General features: G+C 32.2%; 2 protein-coding genes across 6 annotated transcripts in view; one reads left to right on the top strand and one right to left on the bottom strand.

The window, feature by feature from the left end:
* Positions 1-20956, top strand: part of LOC139520423 (1-phosphatidylinositol 4,5-bisphosphate phosphodiesterase epsilon-1-like) — a 153828-nt gene that overhangs the window by 56563 nt on the left and 76309 nt on the right. For both annotated transcript variants that reach the window (XM_071313018.1, XM_071313020.1), the window contains 4 exons: positions 1608-1798; positions 9215-9916; positions 10503-10749; positions 11894-12048. In XM_071313018.1, the coding sequence (XP_071169119.1) occupies positions 1608-1798; positions 9215-9916; positions 10503-10749; positions 11894-12048 (1295 nt within the window). The remainder of the gene's footprint in view (positions 1-1607; positions 1799-9214; positions 9917-10502; positions 10750-11893; positions 12049-20956) is intronic.
* Positions 12959-17618, bottom strand: LOC139520420 (uncharacterized). Of its 4 annotated transcripts, none has more exons than XR_011663885.1 (3): positions 16857-17618; positions 14492-14638; positions 12959-13111 (listed from the first exon to the last, which is right to left on the bottom strand). XR_011663885.1 is itself a non-coding variant. In XM_071313016.1 (3 exons), exons 1-3 carry the CDS (start codon positions 17345-17347, stop codon positions 13067-13069), a joined length of 672 nt encoding a protein of 223 aa, XP_071169117.1. In that variant the 5' UTR covers positions 17348-17618; the 3' UTR covers positions 12959-13066. The 4 variants fall into 4 exon arrangements, 1 of the variants encoding a protein (XP_071169117.1); XR_011663886.1 differs by lacking the exon at positions 16857-17618 and adding an exon at positions 15695-15817; XM_071313016.1 differs by having other exon boundaries at positions 16868-17618.

Here is a 20956-nt window from a genome sequence, read left to right as displayed (position 1 = left end):
TTAAGTTTAGACAATCAAATTTGCATTTTAGATTACTTAGTTTCACGGAGAAATAGCATCTGAATCTTAGATAACTGGGTAAAAAGAAAAGAATTTTTCACTTTAAATTAAGTTGATAATGGATTGTTGTTTAACCTCCAGGGGTGCTATTACTTTCTTTATCACGACGAGACTATTAATGTTAAATGCATATGAACAATTCTTTGTACTAGACCTTAAGGGAGCACATGATCAATGCAGGATAAAAACACTTAATTCAAATAGTTTGGGTTGGGGGTCAAAATTGCTGCAAGTTTTGTTTAACTGACATCGATTTTATATATATCCTTTATTGGTCAATCCATTTTTCCCAAATTAAGTTAAGACGGGGGTAAAAGGGGGAGGGCAGTGAAAAAACTATATGAATTAAGTTTTTTTTTTTTTTTATCCTACATTGAATGTTTGATGTCGTCCCTTAGCTGAAAGACATTTTTAACTTGCTATTCCACACTAAGAAAGAACCAGTCTTTGCTCTTACTCATGATTGACGCGTGCTTAGTGGAGAAGCAGCAAATGGCAATTCCAAAGGCTTTAGTCTTGCCAAGGCGGGGATCGATCTTACCACTTCCCGCTCTGGAGGCGAGCACCCTACCAAAAAAATCTCTGATGCGGGACTTTTCACTTACATGATTTTCCCCTAAAACAAAACTCAACCCTCAACCCTGCGTCGAAACGTTTACAGTGTATACAACAATATGTTCTAAAGTGTCTTTTCGTGTTTTTTTTTTAATGGAAAAATATAAACAACGCAGCGGCATTATTTTAAATAATCGATCCATTTATCGTGACCGTAAGTTGACGCTTAGATTTATCTAGTTCATATTAATGACAATATCCTATTAATCTGTTCTAGCCATATGCAATGACAAAGATAATATGCAATAAATAGGTTTACAACACGTTTAAAAATACTATTGAATTGTCATCTGCTGATTATTATCTGATTAAACATCATCAGTGTAATATTTATTCGGAATTTATTCTGACATCCAAAAGCCTTCTCCACAGTTTGGTTTCGTGGGAATGCAAGAGAAACAAACTTGCCGTTCTTAGTTTGGTCCCACTGCCCCAGAAATACCTCAAAAAGACAATCAGATATCAGAGCAATTTCTGAGTATGTTAGATCAAACGAGTTCCTGTTACTGATTAATGATTTCAGATGAAATTCTGCTCGAAATGCATCTGTTAATTTATTATGGACATGAGGGTATAGTAAGGTTAGTTTGGTTTCGTACAAACACACCTACAGATTTGTGTCGAATAATGAACTTATTTCTACCTTTCGTAGACTAGTTACTTTGCTTTTTTTAATTCTCATTGAGTTGAAAAACTGGGCGTTCGCTTAAGCTATTTGAGAATGTATAACACCGGGTCATATGTCCTTTTATAACGAACAATTAAGTCGCTTAGCAGTGTAATCATTATCACCATCTTCTAATATCAGAATAAACACATCGATTTGTTATGTTTGTGTTTGTGTTTTAATATGTCTGATGAATATTATTTGCTCAGTTTATTTGGTAAACGTTCTCTATACAACTAATCAATTTATTTATTTTTTATTACAGATAAGAGTACACTCGATGACACTGCTCATTCCCTGTATGGATTAAAGAAGATAGCATCTAACTACGAATGCATACCCTCTTTATTAGATGGGTTGGCAGATTACATCCGTATTATTCTTACACTAACTGACAATGTCGACTGTCCCGCCATTGATAAAGCAATCAACGAGTTAATGAATCAAGTTTTACAGGTATTTTATCACGGAAATTTATTGAATCTGAATCTTGCTCTATTATACGTAATTATACATTATGAGAATGAAACCAATCCATAAACGGTGTAACAGCTGCATTATGCATGGTAGTCACTGCTTTAAGGTTTGGTATTTATTTACGTTTCTGATTTTACCAAACGTTGGTTGCGAAGATGTTGAATAGGCTCCAGAAATGTGTTTAGCCATGGTTTAGCCATGTACTTTTCCATACGGCAACAAAACCCACGAGTAAGAGATGTGTCAGTTTGATGTGCGGGATGTATAAATACACAGCCACGTCTAGTCGCAATAGGGACGTAAGCCGATACCTCGTGTACAGAAAGTGTTAAACAAAGTTTTAAGAACCCTTGCAACTATATGATAATGGCCTGTTGCAAAGCAAAATGTCTATCCTTTTCCGATTGGCAATTCAATTGACGCCCTTGATTTCAGTCGACGGCCACTTTCCAGAAACTATCCCTATTAGATTTGGTGTTTATATTTTCTAGTCCATAATATGCATGAAATATTTGTCAATACTTAATGTTTAAGCAAATATCTACCAATCATTATCATAATCGTGATCCTCGTCATCATAACCAACATCATCATTCTTCCCAGTCTCTTTACCTAGCTTTTCAACATTTTATAAACATCTTCTCTTGGACATGTTGTGTCCATGCTCACTTTTTTGTTTTCTTAATCTGTTTTCTTCTTTATTTTTTATCATGTCCCAGCCCTAGGTCGAAGGCGACATTAAATGTTACCCGACTTGAACGTTCGCTCATCCATCCCGTTCCATCTTTCCGTCTTTTAGTCATTCCGTTTTTTCGTTCTTCATATTTTCGTTTCCGCACTCTAACTAAGTTTGTCTATTGCAATTGCAATGAAACTCATACACAATGATAAGAATTGCAACACGTAGAGAGACTTTAAATTTTGGCAGTGAGTAATTTACCTTTCTAGAGAAATGTCCCGTTTTAACTTGGAAAATTGCAAAGCTTGAGCAGAGGCATTAGTGTCCTCAGATACATTCTTCTTTCCTCAAGTTATGTTTTTGTTTTTCTGTTTTTTTTAAATTATTTTTATTACATTTTTTATCATATGGTTTTCTCTCTCTCTAGACAATCTGAAAAACTGCTACTATAGGCTTGAAATTGTTTCCAGTTTAGTTTTCCTGTTTTTTGTTGAGAAATTGCATTTTGGAAAGCTACAAATTACAACAACACTTCCAAACGCCATGTGACAATTTAATTACAGATAACACTGGAAACATTTGACTGAGTACAGCAATCTTATTATAAGACTTGTCAAAACAATTTTCCGAATAAAACATCATGCAGAAAATTTAATCAACATTTACATAACTCAATCTAGTGCTGTGTACATTAACCCTGCATGTTTTTTCATTCTATTGTTACTTATTCCGTATCTTGACTATGGAAGCGTATTTGCATTACACTGGTGCATGCTAATGTTTCGTTTTCAGATGTCCTTGAACAGATTCAAGGTCGAAGCTGTGTTAACCATGTCAAATACAACAGATCCCAGAGAATGATTTATGCTACGTTTGTCCTTCGGAGATTCCTTTTGAAAGGGAATCTTTCAACTATTTAATTTTCCCACAACTATTTACGAAAAATAAACTGCTTTGTAATATTTAACAATCATGTGATAACCACGTTAAGTAAGGCAGAAACCAGAGACATCTTGTATTATATGTCTCTGCAGAAACAAACAAAAATATTATCATTTTCTCCTCAGAATTAATGCCGACCAAATAACACAAGTCTTCAATTCTGAGCGACAATCTATGATGATTTTATGTTGTAACTATACCCAGGTGCTGTATAACATTTTGGAGATTTTGCAATAGTCTTTTTAAATAGTGGTTGAATGTTTATTTTTTTAAATTCCTGTTGTTTGTTTGATGTCCTTTGTGTTTTGGTCTGGTCAGGGCAAACCAAATTAACTTCAATTTGTACATTTCGAAAAGCAATTAATGTGTATGTATATGAAATCTGACTAAAAATAGAAATTACTGAGGCTACTTCAGAGCCACTCAGTCATAGTGATATATCAGGTTACTGAAAAAACCAAAACAGGTAGTCTGTATTGGTCTGGGTCATTTTAAGTCTGTATTGTAAATTTTGGGTAATTTTATCTCAATTCTTTATCTCCTCTCCAATTTGAATCTTTCTTATATTTATATCACTATTTTCTCTCCAGTAATCGTAAATTTGGGCAAGCACAGTGTTTCCGGAATTTCCTCCGTCAATTGTACTGTTTTATAATATTTTTTTCCGGTAACTTTGGAAAAAAAGGTTTGTACCGTTTTAGCCGTCAGGAAAAGAGACAACAATTCCATTGATTTAATCTATCACCTATTTATTACAGACTTACACAAAGTACAAATATGTTATAACTTAAATCATTGGTCAAAAAGGGGTGCCAAAGCCGAACAAATAGTACTTTTGGAATAGACGGCCTCCCCCTTTTTCATTTTTTTTTTGTGAATGCTGAGTAATTTGTTTAAAGTAAATCTTAGGTGATCTTGCTCTTATTCTATGATATTAATATAGCACAGGACAGAAAAGAAAGATAGAAATTTCAAATGTAGTAATCTGCTCACCTCCTGAACATTTTATGCACCATAATTCCATATTTTTCATAGAATCTTTAGACAATCACATTGTTAGAAAGGCTCCATGTACATGATGTATTGCAAATGTTTTCTTTTAAAAGTTTGTCAGATGAGGTTTTACTCAAATAACTGGCAATGGTGGACGTTATCCTATAGATATGATCATGATGATAGCAATATATTACTAGTACATGTATGTACTAAACAAGCCCCTATGGGTCATGGAGATAGAAACTGTAAACATAAAAAATGATCTGGTATGTGAGATCTACATGAATACCAATATGATGGGGACCCTTAGTTAACTCCTAAAAGGATATTTTTTTACTTACTACATACTAATTTTTTTATTGTTTGCCTTTTTTTATGTTGAGAACTATAATAGAAAAGAAGAAACTGAAAAAAATTATCAGGAATACCCATGAGGCCAAAAAAAATGTATGTGTGTTTACTGTACCCCAACCTATCCTAATTTTTATCCCCTACCCTAAAGTTTTTTTGGCCATTTTTGATTAAGAACTGTTAAAGTCACAATGTTTCTCCCATAAGCTCAATGTAAAAAATGAAAAAAAGATAAAAAAAAAAAAAAAAAAAAAAAAAAAAAAAAATATCTACCTACATGACCTACCTACCCTGTTTTTCAGCATGTGACAGTAAACACACATACTTTTTTGTTTGGCCTGATACAAGATATGCAAAATTGTCAATATGACTAAAACCATTGGATGACTCCTTATAGGAGGTATTGTCCTTAAGCTATCTTAATGAAGTGGAGTTGAAAACTTAATGTTTCATTGATCAGAGAAATGGTTTGAAAAAAAATCGGATTTAATCCAGCATTTTAAAGATAAATTTTGGGAAACAAATATGAATTGAAAAATATTAGTTTTAAGTCCTAAACTATTTCATGTATTTGTCAAGGAAAGAAGTTTTATAAGTATTTGAGAAATGTCAATTGTGTACTAGTAAAGATTCTTGTCCAATACTGATTTATGTTTTATTCATATTGATGAATACTTTCTGTCTCCTTTGATAACTATCAAAATACTTACTGTATGAAAAATACAAGTTAATGTTTTCCCAAATGTCCTTGAATAAGGCTTAATTTCAACATTACATACTAGCTAAAACATCAACTATAATTTACAAATAATGACAGGAGTAAAATGTTTGTGATTTAGTCTTGTTTAGTGTTAATTAATCCACATATTTCACTTTCATTATTCCATGTACCATTCTTTATTAAAACATGGTTTGAGTTCTTTTTCTTTTTGGCATTTCATTTAATTATTTCTGTTTCTAGAATTGTAAAAAATATGAGGCCTTATTCACCTTTAAAAAAAAAGCAATTTAAACATGTTATTTTAATTCCAATTTTATCTCAAAACATGCAATATCTTAGAAATAGCTGACACAACCCATTTACTATGACTTGACATTAGTGCACTTTAAATTTTAATTCCTTGAACAGTTAATGACATTGATTTCCATTCTAGAACAAGCTCCTGTAATGTGATTTTATCATTGTTCCTTGCAATTATTGATTACATATTGAACCTTTGAAATTGATGTACTTATAATTAGGACATTTGATTTCATAGGGAAATGAATTGTATGAATTATTTATCATAGTTGCTTTATCATGTTTTCATTTTAATCTAAAAGATAGATACTGTCATCTGAATCTGAAATTTTATTACTGATAGGTCCAGGAATTTAAAAGGTAGTGCAGTACACTGATCAATGTGCATTTGTTGGGGTTAAAATTTTAGAAAAATGCAAAAATTTTCAACAATTCTGAAAAGCTTGTATTCCCACTGGATCCACTGATTCAATATAAAACAATTTGATTTAATATAAATTCAATGTGAAAAGAATAGTTTCTCATTCTTTTAAATGTGATAACAACATGATTAACTTATGATACAATCATTCATTTATTAACCTATATTTGGAAGCCATTCAGTTAATTTGAATTATCAATGATAAAATCCAAATTTTCATTTTACAAATGGATCTCTGGGTCTTGAATATTTTTTATTTCAACATTCAACTGATAATTTAGAAAAAAAATTGTCTCTAAATCATAGCCCAACATAACAAATTTGCTAAAGTTGAAGAGTTTTATTTAGATATCCTTTGTCATAAATATTTTCAAGAGGGTCATACATTAGGATTGGTAGGGACCTCAGTTGCCGAGTGGTCTAAGTAGTTACTACTGTAATCACTAGCCAGTCAACACTGAGGTTGTGAGTTCGACTAGGATTGTCAGTTTTCCTATCGAAGGTGGACGGTTTTCTCCGGGCACTCCGGCTTCCTCCACCATTAAGAACTGGCCGCCATGAAATAGCACAAAAGCGGTGCTTAAAAGTGGCGTTAAAACACCAAAAATCAAATCATTTATTAGGATTGGGTATGGTTGTATGTGTGCATGACATGAAATAAGAGTGTAATTTCATGATGAATGAAAACTGAAATTCAAGACTGAATAATGGATTTCTGTGCCTTTTATAGCTGACTATGCAGTTGAGGTTTTGTTCATTGTTCAAGGTCATACAGTGACCTGTAGTTGTTAACCTACTATGTCAGTTGGTCTCTGTTGGAGAGTTGTCTCACTGGCAATCATACCTTATCTTCTTAGTTTTATGTTTCTACCTAATAGATTGAAACACACTGATTATCATGAATAATATATGTTTTAACCACATGCAGTGGTCTCAGATTCCCCCCCCCCCCCCCCCTAATATACCTTTATATTTGATTTCAATTTGGAAATGTTAATGATAAAAAAAATACCAGAAAATTGTATTAATTTAGTGTTATAATTCAAATAAATATTAATTGTAGTTAATGGTACATTAAATCATTTAAATTAAATGATTTAATGTACCATTAACTACAATTAATATTTATTTGAATTATAACACTGATTTTTATAAAAATTTAATTCCAGTTTTATACCCCAAAAAAAACAACAGTTTCTAATCTATTTACACTATCGTTTAGTAGTGTTTTCATGCTGGCCTGCTAAGAGCTCTCATCCTTTGGTAAACAAGATATTTTCTTATAATTATTTAGAAATAACAGTGGCATCCGTTGTTAGTTAGAAGTTAAAATACATCGTAATTTGCTGAAAATTAGTTCAGAAAATATCTTTTCTGTGATCAACTACCTTGCAGAAAGTACCTAAATATCTTTTCCGTGATCAACTACCTTGCAGAAAGTACCTATTTTATAAAAATTATTTGTTAATTTGTTCTTGTTCTGAATATGGATGAAACATTTGCCCCTGGACATCCAAACATGCAACAACTAGGGCATCAGACTTCAGTAATGCTGGATATATGAATACCCAGCAACATTTCTTCAGAATAGGGACACTAAATCTGAGATCCTAGATGCCAAGCTATGCCAAGCTGTCTAAAATTTTAAAGACTCTTACAGCAACTGTTTGAGGGGTTGAGAGGTTTTCTGTTGCAAGTCAAAATTCCCAGCCCTATACAACATACCCTTTTTTCCCCAGTGACTTACAAATTTCTCATTTTTTCATTGCTGTCAAGTTGTCAACCCATTTTGTAGAAATCATGTCATAGATTTATTGTTTATTTGTTCTTTTCCCGAATATATACATTTAAATATTTGCCATCGGATGGTAAGCAAACACCTATCAGATGAACCACTCAATCAAACAAGATTATTTTTAAGTAATTGCTACACATGGATACTAGGTCACTTGCATTAAACAAGTTTCGAAAAAATTAACCAGCCAGATAGACAATTTGTGGATCCTTTCTTTTCCTTATGTGTTTCTTAAGGTACACACATTAATCAAATTTACCATGTGGAGATCAAGGGGAAGGAGATTTATGTAAATTCAGAAATTATTGCAAGGTTTTTATGAATGCGAATAGTGCTAGTAGATAAAGGTTGCAACAACAAGAACATTACATTTTGATATCTCATACTTGTATCTGTATTCAGATTTTGCCGTTATTGCAATAATTCATCTTGCATTTTAGTCATGTCATCCAAAATTGCAATAATAAACACTTGTACTAATTTCTCAATTTACAATATTCAGCTGTAAGATTATATGGGATTGAGTTTTATAAACAATTAACATGCATTCTTTGAAGCATGGAACGCTAGAGGACAAATGATTTACAATTTTTTCTTTTTGAATTGCACAAAAAAAGGATACTTAATGTTTGTTTAAAAAATGCAGTGTTTACAGTGATAAAACTCAGAATAAATACACAATTCCCCCAAGGATTTAAAGATTAATCTTTGAAATGAAATGTAAACGGAAGCTTTGGATGATACATCACTTAAATGTTCAATTTAGTTTCATATTCATTAAATGATGAAATCCTAGATAAAATATTCAATAGTGATGGAGAAAAACAAAGGATAAATGGTGCATAGAAAATTAAAGAGTTGAGGGCCTCAATACTTAAATAGGATGTGAATTAATAATTGACTTTAACGGAAAATCATCAAAGTCTCACTGAAATTATAATAAACAGAGATATAGGGTGTTCAGCAATCCAATTAGACAGCAACCCAATGACAAACAAATTGTCATCTATAGGTCAGCACACAAATAACATGAATAATAAAAATGTATATACTGCTCTTCTTTCGGGTTGTTGTCTCTTTGTCTGATTGACATACAAATGTATATCCCCAATTTCTATTCTCAATTTATTTACTGGTATGTCAAGCTCTACATGCTCAAAATATTTTTTATGGTTTTGTTTTATTTTCAGACTTGCTATGAACAGCTGCAGAAAAATGAGTGCCTGGACGGGAAATATAAAATTTTTGTACAGCTTTCAAAATTATTACAAACCTCGTTGGAAATTCTCAAAGGGGGACAATCTTTACACTTCACTGCTCTCAGTATCATTAATCGTGTCATGGATATATGTATTGTACATAAGAATTATGAAATATCTGCCATTTATTCACCAACTGTCGATTATGTAAATATTTCTGGTATTGATGTCCAGAGAAGTCCGAAACATTCATCGTGTCCTACTGGTGTAAATATTCCAGATGAACCCAGCAATCATTCAAGTAGTGCTTTTACTAGAATATCATCATCAGCGCATTGTAAAAAATCAAACTCCAGTTCAAATGAGAACAGTCAGGAAAAGTCAGATGACGATGTTGAATGTAAAAAGTCATCTAATATTAAAAGACTACCACTGACTATCTTAACTCAAACAGATCCAAGTCAGATACTCAGTGTGTTACACAACAACATTACCATGCATAAGAGAATCATAGGTACTCGTCAAAAGTGTACTCCAAGTACTAGATGGCGACACTGTACTCATCACTGTCTTCAGATTCTTAGCGCAAGGATTTTGGCCATTATGAGTCATGGACATCAAGTTCAGAATCGTATTGTAACAGATGGACATTTGAAGACTTTGGTTGAAGCCTTAGATCCAAACCATGATCCTGTAGGTTTAAAAAAAAATCTATGTATAATTTTTCTGGTTTCTGATTGACACTCATCCTCCAAAACATCAAGACTAAACCAGTTAAATGTATATGTTGAAAAATGGACAACACAATGTTGACATACATAAGGGAAACAACTAAATGAATATAACAATATAACAATTCAAAATAATGCATGGATTGCATTTGAATATAAAATGAAAAATAATGTTCTATTAATTCTGTTATGATCAACTTTGGTTTATCTCTTTTGACACAAACATTTGTGACCATGATGAAAATCTTTGCATCAAAACATTTATGTATATATGTTACAAGTTTAGAAAATAAAGAACATACCCTATAAAAAATAAAAACTCATAATTGGAAGAGATGCTGACAAAATCACAGCAGGAAAAAAGAAACAATCAAAAAACAAACAACAGTGCAAAACACTACATAAAAAAACCTTGAAAGACTGACCTCTGCTGACCAATAATTAACTACCTGACCTCTGCTGACCAATAGTTAATTACCTGACCTCTGCTGATCAATAGTTAATTACCTGACCAATATATTTTATAATTTTCTATTTTTCTATTTCAGCACCTGCTGTGCCTTCTCCTCCAATCATTAGCCTCTATAGCCCTTAATCCTAACAACCACCAACCTCTAAATGATGTAGATATATCTGATATGCTGATGCAGTTACTCCTCCCCTCAGATGAATGGTACTACACTAACCATAGTACTAAGTATGCCAAATATGTGAAGTACCATGCTGCTAGAATTCTGGTCTATATGGGTCTGCTACACAAACTTGGCGGTAGAGTAGACTTGTTTGACAGGAAGCGTAAGTTCTAGTCTGACAAAATTTCTGCTTTATTTGTGTCTGGTTTTTTTTATGAAGTTTGTGTTTTAGGCATTGAACGAAGCATTGGCAAACGAACCAATTTGTACATACTGCCTCAGAAAGTTTACAGACAATATTTGTCAAGTTTTAGATTTGAGTTATCTTTCTTTTATTATGATGTATTGAAGAACACTAAATTGTTACACTCTGAAATACAGTATTCAAACCTTTAAATCATTTCAAGATTGCATGCTTTCTCAATACATAAATCCATATAAACCCATAAATTCTTAAAAAAAATTGTCTGCAGAAATCTTAAATCTAGAATAATTTTGTCCGTTTCATAAAATAAGCATGACACAGGGAAAAGCAACTTGAATATGCTGCTCTTGGTAGGAGTGAAATATTATAGTTTTCATATAAGCTTCTCATTTGTCTACCAAATCATATATACTTTCAAGTTCCTTCCATGAATACCATGTACAATGTATGTTTGAATGGAACAGACCTTTATATTACAACAAAGAAAATTTTGAATTTTGAGTTGTTTAATTATCCTGAAATCCTGAAATAATGACAGATAGATTTAGAAAATGAATAATTCCAGAAAAGAAGCATATTAGACTATTTTTTTATTCACATGTAACTGCCTCATCTGTCTTATGGTAATATTCTGGGTTCCATCCCAACCGGATCAAACCAAAGACTAAGAGGTATTTGCTTCTCTCTGCTAACATGCAGCATTTAGGAGTAGGTTAAAATACCTGTAATGGTTCACTAGGTATCAGAATAATATGTCTTGGTAGTGTGATATGTCTTCATCTGAAGTTGAAGTCATAAAACTTTTGAGTCAGTTTTTTGTGCCCATAATCCAAAATCAACCAATTAAAATGCTGGATTTCATGTTTCGAGCATGATTTTTGTGCTCCAAGCACAGAGTAAAGTTTTATGACTTCAACCCCTGAACTTGCATGTTATAAAATGACTCAGTTATGTCTGTCTATTGATACAGATTCCATATTCATTTGACATTTTCATGTTCTCATACAGTTATAATTATTTATTTGAAAATTGCTACTTGGTGTTAAATAATATCCATCATCACCATCATGCAGTTAATTATACTTATTTTGGTTTGTTTCAGCATTTGAAGAGAATGAATTAACAAGCCATCTTAATGTTCACTCTCCTGAGGACAGTTTTATAGAGCTCATGGCAATGGGACGTGCCAAAATGTGGAACAGCAGAAACCACCTTCAAGCTGCTTCTTTAGAGGGTCTGGTTGCTGAACTCATACAGGTATACAATATTCTAATGCAATTTGTATGTAACAATTTCTTTCATTGGCTAAAAGTTGCCGTCAAATCCAAGGTTGACAAGCCGTAACTAAGGAGGGACAACCATTTTGAAATGATTGAATCAACAATGTTCGATTACTACTATATAATCAAAAATAAAACAACACCTACCTCGAATTTGCCGTTTTAATGTTATTTTATCCGAATTTGAAGCGTACAGGTAACGTAACAACCTCCAGTTTGGAAGTTTTCATTTGTATGACGTCACATTTATCCATGACGTCTTGGTGCAAAAATCATTCATAAAGTTTCGGGGATTTTTTTTATTTGTCAAATTTAGACAGTTTTCCAATATTTATCGTATTATTTCTTTTTGAAATGCATTAGAATCAGAATAACAGTACTGTAGTTGAAGAGTTGCCACCGTCAATTTTGATTTGACGGTCGCAAATTTCCGTTTTACTGTCTCCGCTATGCGTCGCCAGTAAAACTGCATTTGTGACCGTCAAATCTACAATTGACGGTGGCAACTGTTCAACTACAGTACTGTTATTCCTTAAGTATATAATAATACATTTAAACCTGTAAAAAAAACACCTGTAATAGACTCTCTCATTAACAAAAAGTTGTCATTGCAACAAAAAGAGATACAAATGTTTACACCTTCAAGAAAAAATTGAAGATATAAAAAAATATATTCATTTCTCAAATAGTTATCGCTGAGAGAAATATTCGGAAAAAATTATAGTCAGACCTTTGATGTACTATAATATCAGATTTTCAAACCCAATGTGAAGCATTAATGGTACGTGTATATAGTAACAACAGCAAACAAATTATTATATTATTTATATTCTTATTCGCCAGCTCAAACGAATATAAATTATTTAATAAATAAAACAACACATATATAGGATAAGTGTGCCTACAGCTGTAGCAGCCTTTAATATTAACTTTACATTCAATATAATTCTCAAACTAAAGTCCTTCACTATAATTCAGGCACACTACCAATCCAATCATACAATAGCACAGTAATATACAGTTACACAATCAAAAACTATCTACAAAAGAGGAAAAATTCATATTAATATAATGTAATATATGATGCATATACTCCCATTAACGATAACCATCTCATAAAAGGGTGGGTGGGTGGGTAAACATAATAACGAATGCTGCTACTTTGAACTATAGGCAAACTTCGAATAACTTTATTTTCTCAAACTAACCCCTTAAGTAATACTTAATCATGCTTTTCACGAAAATCATGAGGGCATATACCCGTAAAACCGGCACTACAAGTATATGCCATCCAATCAAATTGAACGTAAACACACACCATGTGCTAGATATAAACACACACACGTGTTTATAGTAAACAATCACTTGACCGTTACAACGTCATGTGACCAATAACTTTAATAAATATATTTATATTCTTATTCGCCAGCTCAAACGAATATAAATTATTTAATAAATAAAACAACACATATATAGGATAAGTGTGCCTACAGCTGTAGCAGCCTTTCGAAAGACAAAGAAAGCCAAGTAGATCTGAACAGAGAATAATACATATATATATAGTATATTTATAATAGTATAGTATATCTACCATGCTTCTTAAATAATCTATCATGAATGCCAGCTGATGCAGCTGAAGTAGTTCCACCTAATCTCAAGCTATGTAATCCAAATTCGAACTCATCTAAACCGATAGATTCAAGAGCTGATAATATAATTTCTCTTACTCTAGTATATGATAAAGGTTTAAGACCTCTCACTGAGTCAGTCTCAGGTTATAAGACTTAGATTTTTTACATCAATACATGGATCTAAATATATAATTTGAAGATGATGTGTCAATATTGGATAATAATTAACATTTCTCCCAACATACTAACAGGACATGTTTGTGTATCTGTTCTAGCAATTAAAACCTGTGTGCCTTCTCTATAATGATCGGTTTTGCTTTTCTGCATGAGCAAAGATACATGTGTATCAGAAATTTTTAAAACAGATTTTTTTTTTTTTTTTTTTTTTTTTTTTTTTTTTTTTTTTTTTTTTTTTTTTTTCAGAAAATCTTAGAAACCCTGCATAGCTAATACGACACATGCAACAAATTCTAATTTCTATACGATTGTTACATTCTTGACCATATTTAATAACAATTTTCTTTAAAATATCTGGCGTAATTGGTTCTTTTATATTTACAATAACATGTACAATGTCTGTATGAGCTCCTTCTTTAACCGATATACACAACTGTGAATAACACGGATTGGGATAGCCAGCTAGTTTATGAGCCCAGCTTATGGAATAGTATGCTTCTTCAACCTTAGCATATGAATTAAATGTCTTTGATAGTTGTATTAAGTACAATGAAACATAAAAATCTGAAGCTTGTAAAGGTTTAACATAATAATAATTATTACATCACTTACAGAAATTGTTAAATTCATATGATTATTTTCTTTCGGTGTTCTCGGCCTTCGAACACAGACAGAACTCAGGTAGGCAATAAGATAAAGATGACAAATCTTGGTCGACTGGCTTAGGCAAGGATTTCCATACTCCACATGAAAAAATATCTGAAAATGCATATGAAATAGAAATATAATCTACTATACTTTACTACTAGCTTACAATATATTTAAACGACCTTGCCATATTTATTTTCTACACTGGCCATGTCAGAGAGACCTTGCCTATTAAATTTGGCCTTGTCATCAACATAAGACCTTGCCACTATATTGGCCTTGTCTTTACTATGCGACCTTGCTCAACAGCCTTGTCGTAAATTCTTACGTGAACTCAGCGTTCAATCTTATAGCTAAAACACTAGAAACGAATTCAGAAGATCCCAACAAGGACTTATTATTCATACCAAGAATAAAAATGTTCTGATTTGGTTGAAACTCTAAAACATCAATTACATATGGTTGCAAATGCAAACCTCTTTTAAAAATCATTGTCCAAAATGACGAGGAAGGCCACTTTGGAACTATCAAAGTGCCTCTAGCTTTGCATAAAATCAGATGTCTAATTGCTCTACAAACAACAGAAATTGGAGGAACAATCCAATTAACTTCATTATTCCAATTTTGCGTCAACGCATCAACTGCTTCAACACCTGGATTCCAGAATTTAGAATTAAACCTTGGTAATTTTTTATTTAAATTACTCGCAAACCTGTCCACAGTATGCGGACCCCACATATCATCTACAAATCTAAAAAATGCTATGCTTGTTCCCCAGTCTTCTATATCAATCATTTTTGAAATATAATCAGCTTTAGTATTTTCAGATCTCGGGATCCAAACAACATCTAACGTTATATTCAATTCAGAACACAACTTAAAAATATTAATAGCTATCTCTTGTAAATGTACTTTTGTACTTCCTTTCTGAACAATGAAAACAGTTATTATTATCTGTATGCCATTTAACACATTTATTTCTTAAACGATTTTTAAACGACATCAAAGCCAACAAAATAGCTTGAAGTTCTCTCCATGTAGAACTCTGTAAGGACTCTTGTAAAGTCCACATCTGATGAAAAATATTAGAGTCGATATCTATCGAGTAAGCACCAGCAGCTACATTACTAGCATCAGAATATACAACCACGTGAGGAAAAGAATAACCTGCTAAATGTTTTCTGTTCAATCTTTGAATGTTATTCAGCCAAAATGTGAGCTCATTGAATACACAATCAGGACATTCCAATATTAACTTTAAATCCCACTTTACTCTGTTTTCAATAGCCCAGTGAAGTAACGGGTCATTAAACTAGTTATGTTACCCATGACTGGACACATAGAAATTACCTTTCCCGTTACCTGAGCCAATTTACGTGCTGTGAAATTAGGAAAGTTATTTAAAACATCAACCAATGATGTTAGGGTATTTTTAATCCGTCTATCTGATATACTAATTGAAAATTCAGACGAACTCCAAACTAAACCCAACCACTCTAAACATTGGACTGGTTCAAAAATAGATTTGTCCATGTTAATTAAAAACCCTGCTTCTAACAAAGACGCTTTCACAAAAGATGAACATTCGGAAGCTTCTTGTTTATTTTTACCCACTCCAAGTCCATCATCTAAGTAAAGTACAATATCTACGCCATTTTCTCGCCAATATTTTACGATTGGACGTAAACATTTAGTGAATAGATATGGAGCAGATGATAGACCAAAGGCTAACACTGTAAAACAGTAAAATTTATTGTTCCAGCAAAATCCTAAATATGTTTGTTGTTTAGTACATACGTCATAATGAAAATAACCAGACTTAAGATCAAACTTAAATTGATAGCAATCTTTTGTGAAATAGTTTAAAGCCACTTTCCAGTCTTCAAATTTTATTCTTTCTTTTTTAATAAAAACATTCAGTTCGCTTAGATCCAAAATCAGACGTTTTTTGCCCGAACTTTGAACCGCAACACTAAGCGGGTTTACAACAAATGGTTGAAATGGAGTTTCAATAACACATCTGATATCAAGTAAATCTGAAATTGCTTCATTTACAAATTTAGAATGGACATAAGCAGATTTGTTATTCTTAAATGACATAGATGTAGGAGTCTGCAAAAAAGGAATAACGTAACCATGTTTGATAGTATTTATAACAAATTCATTTGCACCTATATGTTTCCAAAATTGTATATGCTTGCGTAAGCTATATTTTACCCCTTTTGCAACAGATGAAATATCAATATTGTCAAAATATTTTGCATGTGACAGAAACAGTTCAAACTGTCCGTAAAGATTGCTTTCATCTAAAAAAGTAGTATAACTATACTTATCATTAACTATGTTGCCTTGATGTCCCTGGGACAGCTGATTTTGAACTGAAAAGGGGGCACTGAGTTCGCCAGTGACCAAGCTGGTTGCAGTTGAAACTGATGTCGTGAGATGATGATTCCCTTCGTCTGCTGGTCCGAAAGGGCGGCTGTTGGTTGTTTTTCTAACGTAATGTTGGTTTGGCATTGTAGCAGGAGAAGCAGAAACAGTAGCTGTAGCGGTTCTATAAGGATGAGGTCTTTTCTTTTCCTGGATACTCATAATGGCACGGCATTCTGCAGAACGAATGCGCTTAACTGAAACTTCCGGCTTGAGTTTGGTTGCAAATTTAAAGTTCTCATTGCCAACGGCCAAGTCTTTATAAAGAGTATCGAACTTCCCGTCAAGATAGGTTTTAAACAGCGAGAATGTATCCACCAGGTCTTTATTACCAGTAAGATGTGCAGAACTACCATCAGGCGATGAATGAAGTTTCTCGGTGTCAGACATACCATAATAACGAATGCTGCTACTTTGAACTATAGGCAAACTTCGAATAACTTTATTTTCTCAAACTAACCCCTTAAGTAATACTTAATCATGCTTTTCACGAAAATCATGAGGGCATATACCCGTAAAACCGGCACTACAAGTATATGCCATCCAATCAAATTGAACGTAAACACACACCATGTGCTAGATATAAACACACACACGTGTTTATAGTAAACAATCACTTGACCGTTACAACGTCATGTGACCAATAACTTTAATAAATATATTTCCATATGATTGCAATTCCTTTCTTTGATAATTTAGTCACTATGATCTATACTTTTCACATTAAACAACTTTGGTTATTTTTAGGAGAAATAACTGTATTGTATTTAAGCCGAGCAAGTAAATGGGTATCTGCAACCATCAAATCACGAATTGTTGCTGTCCGAGCTTAAAATTCAATAATTTTATCTCCATGCTGAAACTGACAGAAAGCAACGTCAAATCATACATTTAATATCTGTGATATGTGGTCTGTGCTTGCATGTATTTTTCAAAGCATCAGTTTTGAATTGATGCAATGAAAACTGGTGACGTTATCCAATCAAACTATGTTGCATCAGAAATTATGTTGACATCAATTTCTTAGAGCCTTTTGATTATTATCAGTACTATCAATTCTTCAACTGTTTACCTTGATACAACACAGTTAAATATATATATTCATTTTGACATAAGATTTTTGTGGACCTTAAATAAAAAAACATGCCAACCTACATGACCTATGTCATATTATTAGTTACATAGTGTGCTAGTGACCTAATACGGTATATATGGGGTCAGTAAATTCCATATGAAGCTCGAATCCCCATATGGAATTTACTGACCCCATATATACAGTATTACGTCACTAGCACACTATGTAACGAATTTATCTTACCGACTATCTTAACGTGTAAAATTAAGACTAGTGATTCTCAAAACGAGCAAGTCTTCAATACTGTTAGCGCTAAGAAAATACTTCCATTAATCCTACAAAAACAGATGCCAACAATAACGACTTGTAAGGTTTAAATGTGTTTTATGAATTTGTTTCAATCTGAATCATCAATTTCTTCGTCTGTTGGAACTTTTAAGATTTTTTCTCAGTACCGTTTTGTTTTTTACAAAGGGACATAACACCATTACTAACCGTGTATTAAATAAGCCCCGCCCCCTTCTTACCTAATAAGGAATATAAAGGGACGTAACTCCACTACTAACCGTGTATGAGATAAACCCCGCCTCCCTACTAACCTAATATCAAATATACACGGTTTGCACGCGGACGCTTTTAACCAATCATATTCCTGGAAATGTATAGGAGGTAAGATAAATATATTTATCATATACTTAGACTAAATAACATATGATTTTTACTGTACAATAATAGCATTTATAAATTAACGTAAATTCCATATTTTTCGAAATGGTGCTTAGCAGGCTGATATGAAAAGTTTATCACATGCTTCGATTGTTATCACATGCCTCTCCGTAACGTTATCACATGGCATTCTGGTGACACTCTGCATATTCCGTAAAATACATCTCAATGCTATGTTTTCAGTGAAAAACATTACAAAGTAGTGTACAAAACAATTATTTGAATACTCCAAAGTATATATTGTGTAAAATAATAATAATAAAAAAACCAAAAAAAACCCAAACAAATTATCAAATATATGCATTTTTTAAAAGTTTCAAACATTACTTAGAAAGTTACTTTGAAAAATTTTACTTTTCCAATTTTAACAGTGTTCATTATGTACATTTTTATTTTTTTATTTTTGTCAATTTGTCCATATGATTTATCAAAATGATTTTCTTCTCTGTTGAGGCATATGGATAGAAAGATTTCATATTGAATGTACTAAATTTAGGGTCCGACGTCCTTGAACTTTTCACTCTTTGAACTTCTATTTGGGAACCACATAAAAGGATCATTATATGTATCTGTAATTTTTCTCCCTTGTTGAAGCATATGATAAAAAGATCATAACATGGCATTTTCCATATCGCATGTATTATCAGCCCTAGGTTCAATATCAGCCCAAGAGCATACGGCTCTTGGGCTGATATTGAACCTAGGGCTGATAATACATGCGATATGAAAAATGCCATGTGATAATCTGATAATATATTTATATATGTTATATATGGGTCTCAAAAGAGTGATTCTCTGTGAAATATGATGATTGATCGTAATTGATGGTGATAGCACTCTGATTTGAGAACCTATTGTATATTCCCTAAAGATTATGCAGATAGAAAAATAAATCACAAGCATTCACTTAAAAAAAATTCCTGTTGAGTGAATTTAAACCATTCCATAGTCATCATAAAAATTACAATATATTTCATATAGAACCAATTTCAAGTTCTTCTTAGAATTAGGTATAGATCAGGAAATTGTCAAAAGAAATATCTTTTTAGTATGGGATCTTTGCATAAGCTTTCATATGTTTATTTAGGTGAACATGATAATATTATGTATATAGGTATATATATATCATCTTGAAAGATTCTATATACTTCCATCTTTTAGAAACAGTTATTTTTATATGGTCAATGACCCCATTAACCCTTCTGGTTGGTTGTAAACACAATAAATCTAAATGTCATCATCTTTACACTTAATTTTGTTTGTTTGTAAACAACATGAGAACAACTAAAACAACAATGGTTGTATTGATGAACTGCTTTGTAACTGTTACAGATCAACAATTGAAAAGGATTCTTTTAAAATTTCATTCATGTTATTTTGAATATCATGAGTATAACTTAAAGACAAATCCTTCTATTCAGATCTACCAATAATATCTTCTTTATATTTTATTTTTACTTTAGGTTAGGTAAAAGCTTCAAAATAAGCAAATAAAAAAATGGGGTCACCAACCTCGTTTTCGATTTAAAACGCCATATTTTCCATGGAATTTGGAAATCGGGACTTCCAGTCAAAAGCAGTGTAATATTTTTTTAAAAGTCCGTATTCAATAAAAACTTGTTTGTTCTGTTAACCTAGTTGTTAATACAAACTATTTTAATAATATTACCATTGTCTGAGTGGAAAATAATAACGATAAGTTGCTATAATAGTTTTCCCGCCTTTTTTATTTAGAAATACCTATAAAAAAAATTCGTTTAATAAAAATTGACCAATAATTTCTCTTTGAGTATTCAACAGAATAAGCGTTGTTTATATCTAAATAAAATTATGAAATAAAAAGATGGGGTCACCGGAATGGAAAAAGAAATATTTCTAAAAAAGGTTTAACAATTTGAATTGGCGGGAATACATTGCGCCAATTCTAAAACAACGTCGAAAGACGTTCGGCCGGTTTGGGCGATATTCTTACAAATTACGGACAACACAGATCTCGTAATTTGCTGTTTTGTTGTTTATTGTTTTCAACTACAATAAATGCACATTAATTTAAACATGATAGTACTTAGTTTTCAGTCAGTTTCACAGACACGTAATATAAGTGCGGTGGTTGGAAAACAATGCAATGTACAAATGTACTCACGAATACTTCTATAAACAACATTTCTATTCAGGTTATTTATAGTGCTTACATGTCT

This window comes from Mytilus edulis, chromosome 4, assembly GCF_963676685.1.
Source record: "Mytilus edulis chromosome 4, xbMytEdul2.2, whole genome shotgun sequence".
Classification (NCBI taxonomy): domain Eukaryota; kingdom Metazoa; phylum Mollusca; class Bivalvia; order Mytilida; family Mytilidae; genus Mytilus; species Mytilus edulis.
This window is presented reverse-complemented; position numbering and strand designations above follow the sequence as displayed.

Excerpts from the sequence above, each read along its gene's own strand:
- LOC139520420 (XM_071313016.1), bottom strand. The coding sequence starts at position 17,347 with ATGTCTGACACCGAGAAACTTCATTCATCGCCTGATGGTAGTTCTGCA. Across the intron at positions 14,639-16,867 it reads AGGGACATCAAGGCAACATA|ATATTTTTTCATGTGGAGTA; the intron begins GTTAATGATAAG and ends ATGCATTTTCAG. Across the intron at positions 13,112-14,491 it reads ATATGAATTTAACAATTTCT|ATAGTTTTTGATTGTGTAAC; the intron begins GTAAGTGATGTA and ends CCTCTTTTGTAG.